The sequence below is a fragment of the Argopecten irradians genome, unplaced genomic scaffold, assembly GCF_041381155.1.
Source record: "Argopecten irradians isolate NY unplaced genomic scaffold, Ai_NY scaffold_0020, whole genome shotgun sequence".
In the NCBI taxonomy this organism is placed as follows: domain Eukaryota; kingdom Metazoa; phylum Mollusca; class Bivalvia; order Pectinida; family Pectinidae; genus Argopecten; species Argopecten irradians.
Genome location: NW_027187487.1, coordinates 193,900 through 213,873, shown reverse-complemented (window position 1 = coordinate 213,873; position 19,974 = coordinate 193,900). Strand labels below are relative to the sequence as shown.

General features: G+C 37.8%; 1 protein-coding gene across 2 annotated transcripts; it reads left to right on the top strand.

Moving 5' to 3' along the window:
* The first annotated feature begins 423 nt into the window (after nucleotides 1-423).
* LOC138311380 (inhibitor of nuclear factor kappa-B kinase subunit epsilon-like) lies at nucleotides 424-17,734 on the top strand. 2 transcript variants are annotated; one of them, XM_069252787.1, is made up of 5 exons: nucleotides 424-550; nucleotides 12,990-13,100; nucleotides 13,357-13,497; nucleotides 15,420-15,546; nucleotides 17,640-17,734. In XM_069252787.1, exons 2-5 carry the CDS (start codon nucleotides 12,990-12,992, stop codon nucleotides 17,732-17,734), a joined length of 474 nt encoding a protein of 157 aa, XP_069108888.1. In that variant the 5' UTR covers nucleotides 424-550. The 2 variants fall into 2 exon arrangements, 1 of the variants encoding a protein (XP_069108888.1); XR_011206617.1 differs by lacking the exon at nucleotides 424-550 and adding an exon at nucleotides 15,786-16,161 and having other exon boundaries at nucleotides 12,716-13,100; nucleotides 17,640-17,731.
* Nucleotides 17,735-19,974: the final 2,240 nt, after the last annotated feature.

Sequence of the window (19,974 nt, the reverse complement as noted above, 5' to 3'; positions counted from 1 at the left end):
GTTTTACGATGTATTTTAATGACATTTAAGCGTTCTTAACATGGTAATTTACCTGCATTTAGGAATGATAATTGTGAATGTCGTCATATCATTATGCAACCCTACTCAATCTGAACCAAGGACGTACATGAGAAACTTATGAATCCTTGATCTGAACATACCGGCTTCAAACCATTGTTGTGTAACTCAAAATGATATTGAATTAAGGATGTACTCCTGTAGAGATCGTAAATGATATCGGAACCCCTGGAATATCGAGGATGATCCTTCGGAACGGTGTGGGGCGCGCCCCTCCCCGCTTCTTACGCCCCTGAATTTTATTTTTACACTGTCGGAACATTCCCCACAATCCGTTTCGATTTCCCTACTATTATTCGTACAGTGTATAATCGACGTAAGCGAGTCTTTAATATAAAAGTAGAAAATTGCTATTTTAACACTATTTCATATTTTGTTCGGAATACTTCTAATTATATATATATGCTGCGGGATATTTTGGCGCGAATTAGACCATGGACAGGATGTAAGGAGAGCAGACAGGAATTCGAAGGTAAGTAGAATCTAATGTTTTTTTCTCCACCTTATGAGGAAAATCCAGTCGCCGCACAACACTGCCGTGTACTGTAGAATGTAATAATTAAGATATTCTTTATCAATATATTGATATAAACAGAATCAATACCGTCCAAGCATTTGCTGATTAATTTTCATTGTAAGAGTTACTAGCTAGTATTGTGGAAGTTTTGATATATTTGTATGTTGACCATGGCCATGGTGAAGTGTGAGTGTATGAGAAAGTAATTATAGAATGTTAGTTATTGCTACGCCGCTTTCAGGCGTAGCAGTTAGAATCGGATGCAAATCACGCCATCTTACAGGATAGCCATTTTGCAAGAACGTTTGAATCAGATGGATGTTCGGTGTGTTACAATCACTGCCTGTTGAAGTAAACGAATTACGGAAACAGACTTTAATCTGTCCGGATTCGGACGCCATCTTCCTGATAAAGCATGGTCACATGTGCGATCGCATTCGTTAATTAGATTTCAGTGTAGAACAAGCATTTGTGGTAAAAGTATTCTGAATAAGGATTTTCTAGAAATTAATCGGGCATTGTAATTAAATCTGGTTGTTCCATTTACAGATGGAACAAATATATCTGTAGTAGTATACCATGTTCGAGACATTACTTTTATATTTCTTATTTAATTTAGATCACCATCGTGTAACATTATAATAATCAGACAATGCGTAGATACTAATTAACGGGACACGGAACATACTAAAATGCGGGAAGACAGTACATACTAAAAAGCGGAATGAAAACGGACCATGAAAAAGCATAGAAACATATCGGATTAAGTTCAATATTTTCTTTGCCTTTTCTCTGCATGAGCCGAGAAATCCCTGCATAAAACCGTTTTTAATTTGTTGGAAGCAAAAGTATTATTAAAACTGTTCGTCTGTACTAGACCTGGCTACCGCTCCGAGCAACCGCTGTAAATGAAAATGTGTATGAGCATTAAATAAAGTTTATGGTGTGTGCTTATTTAAATCTTCAACTGAATTTCACTCAAGTTATTGTTAATCCAAATGAAAATACTTTTTTATAGACATTACTTAGTTTAATTATCACATAGTATCACCTGAGGTAAATGCGAAACTGTGTGTTTTAAAATTGGTATTGATCAGTGTAAATTCTAAAATGTTTACATAAATCATTTTGAATTATCCCGCCACGTGCAATGATTGGTCAAATAATAACTTACAATCACAATCGGTAAAGTGCTTGAAACATTACTGTGCAATAGTCAAGCGTTTTTTTAACTAATGCAAAACACTGATTGTTATAGACATATGTTTAGGCTACCGCAACAAAATAGATGACACATCTATTGAAATGAGATGATTGACTACAGTACTTCATAAATATCTGAAATAATATCAATATAGCTCATACATTAGAGAATTTTAATTCCATTGGCGCTACATGTATGAACAAGAACTGCCTAAATCGTTCGATTTCGCCACCAGGGCTAACAAAAGAACGTTGCATTACTTGTGGTTTCGATCACATAGACTGCCAGGTACCGTTAATCACAAGTATACAAATGATGGCTATTAACACTCTCCTAGTACAGGTAGATAATCTGATAATTAGGTCAACGGAAACAAGACTGACTGATGTACTTGCGGGCAGTTTGTTCACGGGTTGCTGATGCGGGAATGTGAGGCACAGCGAGGTGTGAAGTCACATGTGCCTGTGGTCATAATCAAAGGGTCAATTATTGTTAATTGAGTGGTCGTTGGGACTATGAAAACTGGTCGTGATACGGAATAGCGGTGTGATCGTATTACTGAAACCACCGATACAAAGACATATATGGGAAAAAATTGGAACTGAAAATAAGTGCCCGTAATAGCGGGATGTTCGTAATTTTGAGGTGGTAGTAAGGTGAACTATTAATGTATATGCTATACATGTGAAGGTTTGGAATAAACTTTTGAAAAATAAAATGAAGACAAAAAAAAAGAATATTTTCAAGCATGGTGAAATACGAACAAATTAAAATATGAAATTAAAATAAAATTTTGAAAAATCATGTACAGACAATGAGGCTTGAACGCGGGCCTTCAGATTAGAAAGCCCAGTATTTACCACGACACCACTTGTAACCATACTTAGCTAGCGAATATCATTTACTTGATAATGAAATGCAAATGCAGTTCAATGCAGGGGGGGGGGGGGGGGGTAAAAAGCTAGTTCAAGCGAACTTCCGGAATTGCGAACACAATCCCTTACAGAAATATAAGGCCTCTGGCACACAGTTGCAGCAATATTGCAGCAATATAAGCGGCAATATTGCTGCAATACATACTTTTCGTATGCAAATGAGTTTGCCGCACACACTTGCCGCACCATAGCCGCACATACTTGTCGCACCAAAGCTGCACACACTTGCCGCAATAAAGCTGCACATAGTTGCAGCAATATTGCTGCAATAATACTTTTCGTATGCAAATGAGTTTGCTGCACACACTTGCCGCACCATAGCCGCACACACTTGCCGCACCAAAGCAGCACACTCATTTGCCGCAACAAAGCCGCACATAGTTGTGGCACCATTGCCGTTAGCTTTAAACAAGTACAAAGGTATAAATAGAAAAGTTTGAAAAATCACATTAGTCATTCTTTTGATTCTTGGTACATGTATTATGCAATGACCTTTTGAATTCATTTGGTGATGGAATTGGTCTTAATCTTGACCAAGAATTACCTTGTCAGCATCAAATAAAAAATTATTGTTCTGGGAAACATGAATAGAATAAAGATATATATACATGCACATTTAAGTGTTTGTGACATAAAATGACTATAAACCAATAAAAACAATTATATTGCTTAAATTTCACCAATAAACCTTATCAAATCCAAAGACACTATCAGACTACATCCACTTGTAACTTATCATATATCCAATGGAAGAAGTTTCCATTACCTCTGTCCTTCACACACCACAACCCTCTTGAATCAATGTTTGAATTGAAGGTCAACTGATGTTAACCTTTAGCAAAGGATTATGGGAGTACCCATAATTCTTTGTTATACTAGCTGCGGCAATATAGAAGCAATATTGCGGCAACCTTCCTAAAGTTTTCTGTGTAGGATGCTTCTAGTACATTTTGCGGCACTATTGCTGCACATAGGTTTTTTGGCGCGGCGGCGTCCGTCGTCCCGTCCGTCCGTCCGTCCGTCCGTCCCGTCCGTCCGTCCGTCCGTCGTCCGTCTGTCCGTCACATTTCCTTTAAATCGCTACTAGTCATAGAGTTCTGCATGGATTGTAACCAAATTTGGCCACAAACATCCTTGGGGGATAGGCTCTTGACACCCCGGGGCAGGAGGGGCGGGGCCCAATAGGGGAAATATAGGTAAATCCTTTAAATCGCTACTTGTAATAGAGTTCTGAATGGAAATGTAACAAAATTTGGCCACAAACATCCTTGGGGGAAGGGGAACAGAACTTGTATAAATTTTGGCTCTGACCCCCCGGGGGAAGGAGGGGCGGAGCCCAATAGGGGAAATAGAGGTAAATCCTTTAAATCGCTACTAGTCATAGAGTTCTACATGGATTGTAACTAATTTTGCCACAAACATCCTTGGGGGAAGGGGAACAGAACTTGTATAAATTTTGGCTCTGACCCCCCGGGGGCAGGAGGGGCGGGGCCCAATAGGGGAAATAGAGGTAAATCCTTTAAATCGCTACTTGTCATAGAGTTCTACATGGATTGTAACCAAATTTGGCCACAAACATCCGTTGGGGAAGGGGAATAGAACTTGTATAAATTTTGGCTCTGACCCCCCGGGGGCTGGAGGGGTGGGGGCCCAATAGGGGAAATATAGGTAAATCCTTTAAATTGCTACTTGTCATAGAGTTCTGAAATGGAATGTAACAAAATTTGGCCACAAACATCCTTGGGGGAAGGGGAACAGAACTTGTATAAATTTTGGCTCTTGCCCCCCGGGGGCTGGAGGGGTGGGGCCCAATAGGGGAAATAGAGGTAAATCCTTTAATTCGCTATTAGTCATAGAGTTCTACATCGATTGTAACTAAATTTTGCCACAAACATCCTTGGGGGAAGGGGAACAGAACTTGTATACATTTTGGCTCTGACCCCCGGGGGCAGGAGGGGCGGGGCCCAATATGGGAAATAGAGGTAAATCCTTTAAATCGCTACTTGTCATAGAGTTCTACATGGATTGTAACCAAATTTGGCCACAAACATCCGTGGGGGAAGGGGAACAGAACTTGTATAAATTTTGGCTCTGACCCCCGGGGGCAGGAGGGGCGGGGCCCAATAGGGGAAATAGAGGTAAATCCTATAAATTGCTACTAGTCGTAGAGTTCTGCATGGATTGTAACCAAATTTGGCCAGAAAACATCCTTGGGGGAAGGGGAACAGAACTTGTATAAATTTTGGCTCTGGCCCCCCGGGGGCTGGAGGGGTGGGGCCCAATAGGGGAAATAGAGGTAAATCCTTTAATTCGCTACTAGTCATAGAGTTCTGCATGGAATGTAACCAAATTTGGCCAGAAATATCCTTGGGAGAATAAGAACTGAGTTTGTAAAAATTTTGGCTCTGGTCCCCGGGGCAGGAGGGGCGGGGCCCAATAGGGGAATTATAGGTAAATTCTATAAATTGCTACTTAATTGTCCAAGAGTTTTGTATGGATTGTAACTAAATTTGGCCACAAACATCCTTGGGGGTAGGAGAACAGAACTTGTATAAATTTTGGCTCTGACCCCCAGGGGGCAGGAGGGGCAGGGCCCAATAGGGGAAATAGAGATAAATTCTATCAATCGCTACTTGTCCTAGAGTTCTACATGGATTGTAACCAAATTTGGCCACAAACATCCGTGGGGGTAGGGGAACAGAACTTGTATAAATTTTGGCTCTGACCCCCCGGGGGGGAGGAGGGGCGGGGCCCAATAGGGGAAATAGAGGTAAATCCTTTAAATCACTTCTTCTCATAGAGTTCTGCATGGATTGTAACCAAATTTGGCCACAAACATCCTTGGGGGAAGGGGAACAGAACTTGTATAAATTTTGGCTCTGACCCCCCGGGGGCTGGAGGGGCGGGGCCCAATAGGGGAAATAGAGGTAAATCCTTTAAATCGCTACTAGTCATAGAGTTCTACATGGATTGTAACTAAATTTTGCCACAAACATCCTTGGGGGAAGGGGAACAGAACTTGTATAAATTTTGGCTCTGACCCCCCGGGGGCAGGAGGGGCGGGGCCCAATAGGGGAAATAGAGGTAAATCCTTTAAATCGCTACTTGTCATAGAGTTCTACATGGATTGTAACCAAATTTGGCCACAAACATCCGTTGGGGAAGGGGAATAGAACTTGTATAAATTTTGGCTCTGACCCCCCGGGGGCTGGAGGGGCGGGGCCCAATAGGGGAAATATAGGTAAATCCTTTAAATCGCTACTTGTCATAGAGTTCTGAATGGAATGTAACAAAATTTGGCCACAAACATCCTTGGGGGAAGGGGAACAGAACTTGTATAAATTTTGGCTCTTGCCCCCCGGGGGCTGGAGGGGTGGGGCCCAATAGGGGAAATAGAGGTAAATCCTTTAATTCGCTATTAGTCATAGAGTTCTACATGGATTGTAACTAAATTTTGCCACAAACATCCTTGGGGGAAGGGGAACAGAACTTGTATACATTTTGGCTCTGACCCCCCGGGGGCAGGAGGGGCGGGGCCCAATAGGGGAAATAGAGGTAAATCCTTTAAATCGCTACTTGTCATAGAGTTCTACATGGATTGTAACCAAATTTGGCCACAAACATCCGTGGGGGAAGGGGAACAGAACTTGTATAAATTTTGGCTCTGACCCCCCGGGGGCAGGAGGGGCGGGGCCCAATAGGGGAAATAGAGGTAAATCCTATAAATTGCTACTAGTCGTAGAGTTCTGCATGGATTGTAACCAAATTTGGCCAGAAACATCCTTGGGGGAAGGGGAACAGAACTTGTATAAATTTTGGCTCTGGCCCCCCGGGGGCTGGAGGGGTGGGGCCCAATAGGGGAAATAGAGGTAAATCCTTTAATTCGCTACTAGTCATAGAGTTCTGCATGGAATGTAACCAAATTTGGCCAGAAATATCCTTGGGAGAATAAGAACTGAGTTTGTATAAATTTTGGCTCTGGTCCCCGGGGCAGGAGGGGCGGGGCCCAATAGGGGAATTATAGGTAAATTCTATAAATTGCTACTTAATTGTCCAAGAGTTTTGTATGGATTGTAACTAAATTTGGCCACAAACATCCTTGGGGGTAGGAGAACAGAACTTGTATAAATTTTGGCTCTGGCCCCCCGGGGGCTGGAGGGGTGGGGCCCAATAGGGGAAATAGAGGTAAATCCTTTAATTCGCTACTTGTCATAGAGTTCTGCATGGAATGTAACCAAATTTGGCCAGAAATATCCTTGGGAGAATAAGAACTGAGTTTGTATAAATTTTGGCTCTGGTCCCCGGGGCAGGAGGGGCGGGGCCCAATAGGGGAATTATAGGTAAATTCTTTAAATTGCTACTTAATTGTCCAAGAGTTTTGTATGGATTGTAACCAAATTTGGCCAGAAACATCCTTGGGGGAAGGGGAACAGAACTTGTATAAATTTTGGCTCTGGCCCCCCGGGGGCTGGAGGGGTGGGGCCATAGGGGAAATAGAGGTAAATCCTTTAAATCGCTACTAGTCATAGAGTTCTACATGGATTGTAACTAAATTTTGCCACAAACATCCTTGGGGGAAGGGGAACAGAACTTGTATAAATTTTGGCTCTGACCCCCGGGGGCAGGAGGGGCGGGGCCCCCAATAGGGGAAATAGAGGTAAATCCTTTAAATCGCTAATTGTCATAGAGTTTCTACATGGATTGTAACCAAATTTGGCCAAAACATCCGTTGGGGATCCGGGAATAGAACTTGTATAATTTTGGCTCCTGACCCCCCGGGGGCTGGAGGGTTAGGGGCGGGGCCCAATAGGGGAAATATAGGTAAATCCTTTAAATCGACTACTTGAGTCATAGAGTTCTGAATGGATGTTGTAACAAAATTTGGCCACAAACATCCTTGGGGGAAGGGGAACAGAACTTGTATAAATTTTGGCTCTAAAATGGAGGGTTTTGGGGCCCAATTAGTGAATGGATTATCTTATTCCTGAATATCTGTAAGTACAGATGAACACTTTTTATAAGTTATGATTTGTCTGCAATTCTCGATCAACATGAAATCGTTGCACACTGATATTGTGTTCCTATGCATATAGAATTTTCTATAGGTTTGTGTATTTGTCAATTGTTATTGAGTTATATTGTCCATATAAACTATCATGTTTTGTAACTATAGGTTTATTTCAGACAAATACTAATTTACTTGGAATGTATAATGAAATGAATTGCTGCATATTCCTGATAACAGGTTTTCTTAGCACTTATCTGTGGTAGTATGAAAATATAATGAACACAGTAAACTGGTGGTGATTCCAAGTTAAACTCTTCTGTTGTTATACATGAATACATGGATTATACCTATTGCCATCACAATTTGTTTCAGCAAATATTGAATTGAGTAATAATATCAAGATTCCAATGGATTTTCCATTGGATTGATACAAAATTCCATAGATATTTACCACTTGAATTCTATTGGAAATATCACTTAACCAGTGAAAATTCTGGCAAATTTTACCTCTGTTCCACTGGATATACCACTCTGAAATTCCAAGGAAATTCCATGTAAATCCAACGAAGTTTTCTGTAGGGTAACCATGGCCTGAACATGTTTTGACAACAATTAGACCCTGTTTTGATAATGACTTGACCATGGTTTGACCAATGAATTGACCATGGTTAACCATGGTTTAACCATGGTCAACCATGTGTTTTGACCATAGTCAATTACCATGACCATGGTTGAACATGGCCAACCATGGTGTATGGGCCATGGTTGGCCATGGTTTTACTAGGTTTAACCATGGTATTTGGGAAGATATTCCACTGGGCCTTCAACCACGGTTACTTAAATTACCATGCTTAACCATGGTTTGACCATTGTTTATAAACCATGGTTTAACCATGGTTTGACCATGGTTTATTTTATATCCACACTGGTTCCAACTTGTTAAACCATGGTTGGCTCTGATCCCCCGGGGGTTCTGGGCAGGGGTTTAACCATGGGGCCCAATTGAGGGGAAATAAATTTTGGCTCTGAGGGGGCTGGATCCTTTAAATCACTTCTTCTCATAGAGTTCTGCATGGATTGTAACCAAATTTGGCCAGAAATATCCTTGGGGGAAGGGGAACAGAACTTGTATAAATTTTGGCTCTGATCCCCCGGGGGTAGGAGAGGTGGGGGCCCAATAGGGGAAATAGAGGTAAATATTAAAATTCCTTCAGAAAAGAAACAATGAACCTGTATTCAGAAAATTATTTTGCATTACAAACCAGGTGAGCGATACAGGCCCTCTGGGCCTCTTGTTAAAGAAAAGTTTCTTGCACAAAAGCCGCAATATTGCCGCAATATAGCTGCAACAAAATATTAGTGCGGCAATAGTGCTAGAACGGTGCGGCTAGCCGTACTAACCTGCTCAATTGCTGCAGTAATTTGCTACACACAGATCAGTGTGCCGCAATATAGCTGCTATATGTTTTGCAGCAATATTGCTGCACACTTAAGCTTTCTGTAAGGGATAGCTAGTAAAACCAGTTTTACCGCTAAAAACTTGATATTCAAAATTCAATCCTACACACTGACAACTTTAGTTTGCGGCTGCCATTTTTTTACCCACTGTAAAAAATCCCTCCAGCGTGAATGCGATGCTTTGAAGAGAGCTCATTATATAATCAATCAGTTCAAACGCTTTCATGATCCGAAAAACATAATCTTCATCCGGCAGAAGCTCAGTGCTATATTGCTTTATAGTTGCAAGCGTTCAAGTGATAGATCATCTTCAAATATAATTAGTTGACCAAAACCGGAATATCTGTTACGGAAATAATTTTTCCCTTGTCTTATGAGGATTTTCTTCTCAATTGGGGGTTTCGGGATAGAGTGTGAATATATGAATAAAAAATAAAGAGAAAATTTGTCTCTGTTTTTCCATCAATTGAACTTTTTAACAGTGCATAATTAATGGTTACCGAAACATCTGGCTGTGCCCTTTAAGGCCTTACCTTCAGTCATTTTAGATAATAATGTAACAGGAGAGGAGAAAATGTAGCGGCCAGACCGAGATTCGAACCCGGGACCCTCAGAACACTAGCCGAGTGCTCTACCGACTGAGCTATCTGGTCACCGATGATAGACCCAGCCCAATCCTGCTACACTCCTCCCTCCTTTCTCGAAGTCTTCGCCCCCGAAGACATACGAGACCCTTCCAAACACCACCACTGTGAGTTATTTAGTTGGACGCCAATTCTGTAACAGTGCTCTACTGACTGAGCTACCTGGTCACAGATGATCGTCCCAGTCCAATCCCGCTACAATAAGCATAACTTCAAAAACAAAGTAAGACTGCTTACAACTGTAAATGATTTACTCACGTTTTGAATGTATAATAGGCCTAGACTAACTATCCAATGCAAGCAAACTTTGCAATCGTAATGGTGGCCATTTTGAGTAATTTTAATAGCTTGATCCGGATATTGGTATCTAAATTTTCAGGATTTTACTAATAAATCATGTATAAAAAAAATAGGAAGGGGATTATTTTTCCAGAAATTTTGTGTAAATATTAGATCAAATAATGAAATAAATAAAAGTATATTTTAAATTTAAATAAATGAATTTCAATGGAAATTTTACTTTTTTTCTCTCTCTCAGATTAGATTTTTAAGTTACATTTATTATTGTAACAGGTCTGAAAATATCTTTTGAAATTTGCACTTATGTTGTTATAAAAATTAAGTACATTGTTTCATTATTCATAATTGTAAAACATGTTTGATTAATTTAAATAAGACTAGTTTTTTTTTAAGAATCCGTTCAATGCACTGAAATACTTACAAAACCAGCTTGGAAGATAAATAAGCACAAGACAATAAGTGTTGTTTTATTATTATCCCCCGCGAAACGCGTTTGCGGGGGATATTGATTTGGGCTCTGTCCGTGCGTCCGTGCGTCCGTCCGTCCGTCCGTAGTATCGTTTCCGGGCTATAACTCCTAAACCGTTCAACTTGGCTACACGAAACTTTCTGTACATGTTAGGCTAGTGCTCTAGTTGTGCCTTTTGCTAATGGGAACCTTTCATTTTTGATACTTTTTCTGTTACCATGGAAACTTATTCAAAAATACCATATTATTAAAGTTTCCTTTCTATTCCGGGCTATAACTCGAAAACCGTTCAACTTGGCTACACGAAACTTTCTGTACATGTTAGGCTAGTGCTCTAGTTGTGCCTTTTTTCTAATGGGAACCTTCCATTTTCAATACTTTTTCTGTTACCATGGAAACTTATTAAAAAATACCATATTATTAAAGTTTCCTTTCTATTCCGGGCTATAACTCGAAAACCGTTCAACTTGGCTACACGAAACTTTCTGTACATGTTAGGCTAGTGCTCTAGTTGTGCCTTTTGCTAATGGGAACCTTTCATTTTCGATACTTTTTCTGTTACCATGGAAACTTATTCAAAAATACCATATTATTAAAGTTTCCTTTCTATTCCGGGCTATAACTCGAAAACCGTTCAATTTGGCTACACGAAACTTTCTGTACATGTTAGGCTAGTGCTCTAGTTGTGCCTTTTTCTAATGGGAACCTTCCATTTTCAATACTTTTTCTGTTACCATGGAAATTTATTAAAAAATACCATATTATTAAAGTTTCCTTTCTATTCCGGGCTATAATCGAAAACCATTCAACTTGGCTACACGAAACTTTCTGTACATGTTAGGCTAGTGCTCTAGTTGTGCCTTTTGCTAATGGGAACCTTTCATTTTCGATACTTTTTCTGTTACTATGGAAACTTATTCAAAAATACCATATTATTAAAGTTTCCTTTCTATTTCAGGCTATAACTCAAAAACCGTTCAACTTGGCTACACACGAAACTTTCTGTACATGTTAGGCTAGTGCTCTAGTTGTGCCTTTTGCTAATGGGAATCTTTCATTTTAAACTCTTAGTTACAATGAGCTTCATTTATTTTATGTTTGAGCTTTCATACACAACTGGGCGCGGGGGATAATGCCAAGCTTTGCGGCTCCTTGTATTTTAATTGTTGTGCAAACATATAAATGTCGGTAAAATGACGCCGCGCTAAATCTCCCTCTTTGGACAATGCTTTAGTGGGAGATCTCCTACTTTGACATCTTTGGAGGGGGGCAACGTTAACCCTGCTGTTACATGGATGCAAAGACTGATACGGTACACATAGGGATTGAATGTATTTTTCTAATTTTCATAGCGGCTATGAATAGCAGAAGCTAACGCGCTCCTCGGAATATATGTAGATAGCTTCTGCTATTCATAGCCGCTATGAAAATTAGAAAAATACATTCAATCCATATATTTACATTAGAATACTTTATGAAAATAAAAATTCTTGGAAGGTTTCTATATTATTTTTAAAATTATGACACCCATATACGACGAGAAACGAGATTAATGGAACAGCTGGATGACGACGTCGTTCCACAACGTCGCGTTTTCAAGCTTCCGCCTTCCGGTCAACCTTTGTTTGCAAATGACAAACGATAAACAAGAAATATTGTTGAAATAAGATTTGATTGACTTATTTCAGTAAACCTTAGTTGATTCTATATCAAGAAACAACACATTAGATATAACACATTGAAATATTTGGGGGGGGACTATTTTTTTTATTGATATGAAACTGGCGTAATGTTTGAAATCAGCTGATCGATGCACGAGAATCGTTGTATTCATAGTGTATTCATAAGGTTTTCATAGGCAAATGTTTGTTTTCGTCAGTTGGTTGATTCATATAGTGACGAAACACTCAGAATGGAAATATAATGTCATGTACTATGTACATGGACAAAAGTTTGTCAACATGATAATTTGTAAACTTTGAATAAATATATATATATTCTTATACCCATTGCCAATTTGAATACATGTACAGTAGTTTAATAGATCTGTTTTAAGTTCTATATGTAATGTTTATATAGGTATATATGAACAGCGTACAAAATACACATGCATTGTACAGTACGTACAAATGTGCATATAGATATTAAAAATGCATGCCAATAAAAACGTCTAAAAACTAAACACAAAATCCATTTGTTTATGATCAGGTTTGAATTTATTATTCAACATTATTGCTCCTTATTATGCCAGAAGAGTGGTCTAGTCCTGGACAAAAGGTAGCAGTATGACAAGGATGGACTTGTGTCCATATGTATTATGGATAAATTTGTACCAAAATACTCCATAACAGGGGAAATTAATTTTACATTATACAGATGGCCTTTGGCCCCAAAAGTACCTGGAAATCATCAGAGCATTATTTATGGAACAACGAAGACATACTGGGGCGTGGAGCGACAGCTGTTGTACACAAGGCTGTTAAAAAGGTGGATTGAATTATGTCATATAATTATTTGTAGGTTTTGTCTCCACCAAGGATTTATAAGTCCTTGGTCTTCACAAACCAATTTTGCATAGCTATTTAAGTTATTAAATGATGTGCAATTGCTGTATACAATTACTAATTAGAGAGTATCAAAATTAGATATGCATGCCAGATTTATATAAAATATGACAAAAGGTATGAGATTGTAGTAACCATGCTGCTGTAATATTGATCATAATTTGGTTTTAAATTTTCAGGAAAATGGCGAACAATGTGCAGTTAAGGTATTTCATGATCGTGTCACATTCCATCATTCCTCAGTTCCAAGAAGAGAATTAGATATTGTTACAAGTCTAAATCATAAAAATGTCATACGCATCTTTGGCATCGATGTTGATGTAAGTTTTCAGAAAGTTTTATTTTGTATAGGTTTCTCCGAAATGGGGGATATTAATTTGGGGTTGTCCGTCTGTCTGTAACACGTCGTTTCCGTGCAATAACTGTAACAAATGTAAACCGATTTTCTTCAAACTTGGTGACAAGGTTGAATGCCTTAAGAGCTCGGCCAAGTTCGATCGCGACTGTCGTTGGACCTTATTTAGCGGAGTTATGGCCCTTTGAATTACAAAAAACATCATTTTCTGCCATTTCTGTGCAATAACTAACAAATGTAAACCGCTTTTCTTCAAACTTGGTGGCAAGCTTAAATGCTTTAAAGGCCCACTACCTTTCCGGAGCAAAATTTAAAGGTTTCTTAAAAACATTGATAACAAAAGAAAATATATATCGATGACTTAAGATCAGGTTACAACACCAAGCACATGCAAGATTTCCTTTCTAATGTACGATAACAGTGGATATTCATTTCACTGCTTTGCTGTCTGGTGCAGTAATAGTCAACTACCGGCGTGGCATTTAGGACGACGGCGGGAAACATAAAACGACCCGCGTTATGAAAATTAACATTTTATTTATTCTAATTAAACAGTTTCTGAAGGTGATGATAAGTGTGCTAGCTAGTAAACGTATAGTTGATAACTTCTGCGACTCTACAAAATTATTGATCTCGCTTTACATCCCTATTTTAAAAATTAAAAGCCGTTTCGGAAAGGTAGTGGCCCTTTAAGGGCTCGGCCAAGTTTGATCGCGACTGTCGATGGACCTTATTTAGTGGAGTCATGGCCGTTTGAATTACTAAAAACGTCATTTTCTGCCATTTCCCTGCAATAAGTGTAACAAATGTAAACCGATTTTCTTCCAACTTAGAGACAAGGTTAAATGCCTTAAGGACTCGATCAAGTTTGATCGTGACTTTCAACGGACCTAATTTAGTGGAGTTATGGCCCTTTGCTTAAGTAAAAAAAAGTCAGTTTCTGCCATTTCCTTACAATAACTGTAGTAAATATTAAACGATTTTCTTCAAACTTGGTAACAAGGTTGAATGCCTTAAGTGCCTGGCCAGGTTCTATCAATTCTTTCAGCGGTATGTAATTTTTCTGCAGTTTCTGTGTAATAACTAACAAATGTTTAAAACTAATATTGTTAAAACTTGGTAACAAAGTTAAATGCCTTAAGGGCTTAGCCAAGTTTGATCGCCACTTTTGGCATATCTTAATTAGCAAAGATATGGCCCTTTGATTTGATAAAAAAAAATAGTCATTTTCTGCCACTTCCGTACAATAACTGTAATAAATACGGTATTAACTGATTTTCTTCAAACTTGGTAACAAAGTTAAATGTCTTACTTCCGAATAAGACTTCAGTGTATTTTTTCATGTTTCAACCAAGGTTAAACCTAACCTCGGTAATGTTTACCTACAATATGTCCTGAAAGCGGGGGATAGAAATGCCACAAATTTGCTTGTTTCCATAGGTATTAAACCAAACTATGTATGTCATTTTTTATCAATTTTCTATTGAATATAGCATATGCACAATAAAGTTATGATTTGTTTGTATCAATGCATGTAAGGTCTAGATCTAGTTCTGATCTATATGTAGATCTTGAAGCATGGCCTTAAACCTTCTGTAAATAACAGACACTGATCAGATCGAGTTAACACAAATTTTGGTGAAAGTAATACATTAAAATGTTTTAAATACCAGCCAAAGGCATTTTGTTTAATTACTTTTAATTTCAGAAAATGTTAAAAGCTGGTGTTTACTGGATTTAGCAAAATTATTATGAATATTAAAATAAAATATCCAAATTGAAATCTTAGAATACATGTACATGCCAACAAAAGTTTTACTCTTTGATGAAGTTATAATTATTTTTCTGTCTTAGATGAGTATCAGGATTGCTTTATATATGTTACAGCCCTCAGGAGTTCATGTACTTGGTATGGAGTACTGTCAGGCAGGAAGTATCTACACACAACTAGAAAAACCTGAAAATACATTTGGATTTCCTGAAGAAGAATTTCTGCAAGTCCTTAATGATATTGGTAAGTGACCAATGACAAATTGTTTCAATCTTTAAGAATACTTAGCCAACAATTTGTGAAGTATTAACCGATGGGAGTTAATCCTGCCCATCTTTCAGTGGTAGGTACATTTTGCAAAAAGGTACAATGTAATGCTGTACAATGTTATACATTGTTGCAAATTGAACATTCTGATGACATCACATATTCCACATTGTATTTGCACTGATTCACACAATGTTTACATTTTATGCTTTCAGTGATCTTCATGGATATTTACTAGTAACATTTTTCCGCCAATTAGTTTGAAAAACAGCATACAACAATAATACTAGGTATGACGTAAAAACGTCAGACATGCCAAAATATAACTTTCTGCAGTTGGCAGGATACCAAATCCCGGCAGGATTTGACAATCTAACTGGGCTCCGATTCCAGTCTAGGAAACAGGGATCCCCGTTGGACAAACAGGAATACCGGCCGGGAATTCACATGATCAAGATCCTGGCTTGTTCACAGAAGAGTTACTCCCCTTTTTTGGAACTCTTCTGTGTTTGGGCAGTTCAAAATTAAGATGGATGGGTAGTCAAAGTTTTGTGCATTTTTTTTGTGAATTTTAGGATATCAGCATTTTGGGTAAGTTTCATAATGTTACCAAAGTCATTATATAAGCCTAAAAGAAAGGAAATTCATAGATTGCATTCACAGTATAATGTTCTTTTAATATAAATGACCAGTGTAACCTTGACGGATGATCTTTCTGAGTGATGAAAGTGCAAAGTCATTTGTTGATGAATATTAGTTACAATTAGGCAATTGGGGCAATAATTAGTATTTATAAGTTTTAATTGAATTTAAATATTATTTTGTTTGTGTGTAGCATATATAAGTTTATATAATTATGAAAAGAACAAATTTAAGCTTTAGTACAATTCAAAATTCAATAACTTTTGAAGGTCAAGGAATGGCTTAATTGAGTTGATCAGAATCTTGTTGTTAATTGTCTAGCTGTTGTAACACATTTCAGGATTCATATTTGATGAAAAGTATTAATCCTTTTTTTGAAATAGAACTGCATACAATTATCAAATTTTTTTGTTCATTGAAAAAGCAAAATTATTTATGATCAATATTGCAAACAATAAGATTTACTCATATATTTCCCTAGGATATAACAGGGATTTTGTCCCGTGATTCCGGGAAAATATCCTGGCGGGATCCTGCTGGGATTCCCGATCATATTTTATCCTAGGTTGCTATGGTGCATTGCAACACAGGAGAGTTCCAAAACTGTGGACAGCATTACATCCCTTCCCGTTTATAATGGATCAATGTGACGTAGTTCAAATATATTGCGACTTGAAAATGCTCCCACATGCAGACACCCATTATTTGTTATAATGAACAATAACATACCAAATGTTTTGTAATATATGCAAAGGGTGCACTGAAATAATTTTTCAAAGGGTTTCTCCCAGGTAATGTATCATAGATATGACGTCACATGATATACATTTGCAGGCTATTATCAACCTGCCTGGTATTTCGAAAATAAATGTTTTAGGCAAATAGTATAAGGTTTATGAATAATTCAACAAGATGTGATCATGCTTTGTCCGTCGCCATGCAGAGTCCGTAAACTTCATTCAAAGACTTCTTTTTTTAAAGAGCTGAAAAGGTCAGGGTACTCATATTACGTCAGCCATAAGCTGGCATGAAGGGCTACACAGTTGTTCAATTGAATGAAAATAGATCGTGAAAATAAATGACAGTTTACCTTTATTCAAGGTAACAGGGGTCAAACAGGCTAAAATCTTCTTGTCAATTACTAAAGCCCCTTAGAGAGACCTGATATTGGCTATGCAGCATGAAGGGCATGTAGATTGTTCAAATTAATGACCTTAGCCTTCATTCAAGATCACAGGGGCCACATTAAGGCTTTTAGTGTTTAAACAAATTCTTGTGTATAATTAAGAGACCCAGGGTACTAATAATGGGGCTGTAGCATGCTGGCATTGGAAAAAAATAGAAGTATAAAAATAATATTTTCTGTTTAAAAAGAACAATTATATTTTATAAATGCAATACATATATTTTTCAATGTAATTTTCCAGCTAACGGCATGCACTATCTTAAGCAAAATGGAATCATACATCGTGATATCAAACCTGGAAATATAATGAAATTCATTGACGATGATGGCAGGTAAGGATGCTTTACTTTATAACAATATTATATACCCTCTGCAACAAAGTTAGGAGAGTGGGGAGTATACATGTACAGAAATCAGTAGGTTTGTCTGTAGAAGAAAAAAAAATGTCTGGATAATTCCTCCTTTAAAACTACTGGGCCAATTTCAATGAAACTTGGCAGAAATGTCGGTGACTATGTTTAAATTTGCATGCACATTGTTTTTTTAGCCAACCATCATCAGATGGTAAACTATTCAAATTGCCTTTCGTCTGTGGTCTGTCGTCCATTTTTTCTTCTGTTAACAATTCTTATTACTGCTTTTTCTCAGAAAGTACTGAAGGAATCTTTCTCAAATTTGATATGTGAGTTTTCCCAATAGTGCCATAGTTGCATGTGTGCATATTGCATTTTGGGACCAATCGGTCAACAAGATGGACGACTTGCCTCCATCTTAGATTTTGGTAATTGATTAATTCGGTACTGCTATTTCTCATCAAGTACTGATGGGATCTGTCTCAAATTTCATAGTTGTGCATCTTTCATTTTGGGAACAGCTGATCAACAAGATGGCCACCACGCAGTTTATATTGGATTTTTTTATCTTCATTCATCGTCCGTCGTCATGCCCCGTGTGTAAACTTTTCATTGAAACAACTTCTCAATAACCGAAAGGCCCAAGGTACTGATATATGGCCTGTAGCATGCTGGGATGAAGGGCTACCAAGTTTATTCAAATACCTTCATTCAAGGTCACAGGGATAAAAAAGTATACCGGGTAACATCATTTTTAAAGGACTGCTTCGATTCTCAAGAACCAAAAGACTGAAGCCTAGGGTGACTCATATTGGGCCTGTGGCATGCCGGCATGAATGGCTTCTACATTTTTTCAAATAAATGACTTGACATCTTAAAATAACCTGTTGTGAATAACTAAGAGGTGTAAAGACCTGATATTTGGCCTACAACATGCTGGGATGAACTGCTTAGCCAAGTTTATTTAATTGAATAACCTTGAAGGCTATTCAAGGTCACAGTACATTCAAATCTGCGCATATATCGGAAACAAACCAGTTGTAATGAAAGTTAGATTAGTTGGTTTTTCTGTGATATGCCAGAAAAGCTCACTGGTGAATTGTGTGTGAAATGTTTCAAACTCGTTCGCTGCCATTACACATTGTAGCCAAGGGTCTTGTATGCCAAACTCTGACCCTTGGTAGGGGATTAAAGTAACTTTTGTCTAGAACAAATTGAAATTGATCTTACAGTAGTGTATTTATATATTATGTACATGCTCCTGTCTAAAAAACAATTTCATCAACTCCTCAGAGGTTATGTATTGCATTTGTTTAACTAACATGGCACTGGCTAGAGTATGAGTGGATTGAGTACAGAGTACATACTGTATATATGCTGAATGGTATTGTTATTATTGTTTAGTATTGGAATATCAATGATATCAATTAAAATACTTTATTTTCATGGATTTTTTCACTATTTTATGTTTATATGTTTCAAAAGAAATGTAGAACAATACATTTATGCCATAGTTTGCTTTGTGGTTACCAGGGTATATAACAGAATAAGCCTCACTTAAATGTCCATTTAAATGACTTCTTCTGAATAATTAAAAGGACTAGAGACTTGAAATTAGAATGCTAGGATTAAGGGCTACCAAGTTTGTTCAAATGAATGATGTTGACGGCCATTGAAGGTCACAGGGGTCAAATAGGCTGATATCTTTAAAGGGACAATTAACTCAGGCAATTCCAAGAAGCAAAATATGGCATAAATGTATTGCTCTACATTTCTTATGAAACATATAACACAAAAATATTGACAAATTCCACGTCATTGTTAAGTATTTTAATTGATACTGTTGTAATTACAAATTGTTGATCAATACAATTAAGCAGGTACAGTATATGTACGCTGTACCCACACCAGAGCCAAAGTCACACACATTAAACAAATTAATTACATAACCACTCAGGAGGTGATAAAATGATTTTTAGACAAGACAATTCACCTAATAAGGTAAACACACTACTGTCAGAGCAGTTTGAGCAGTTCTAGACAAAAGTTGCATTACTCTACAGCAAGGTCAAATAGGCTATACTTATAAGGCCTATTGTAAGTACTGATATTGGTAACATCAATACTAGGATAAAGAGCTTCCAAGTTTGTTCATGTGAATGAGCTATATATTCGTTTAGGTCAAAGTCATCAAATGTATTGCAAACTTGCAGCAGTCTGTTG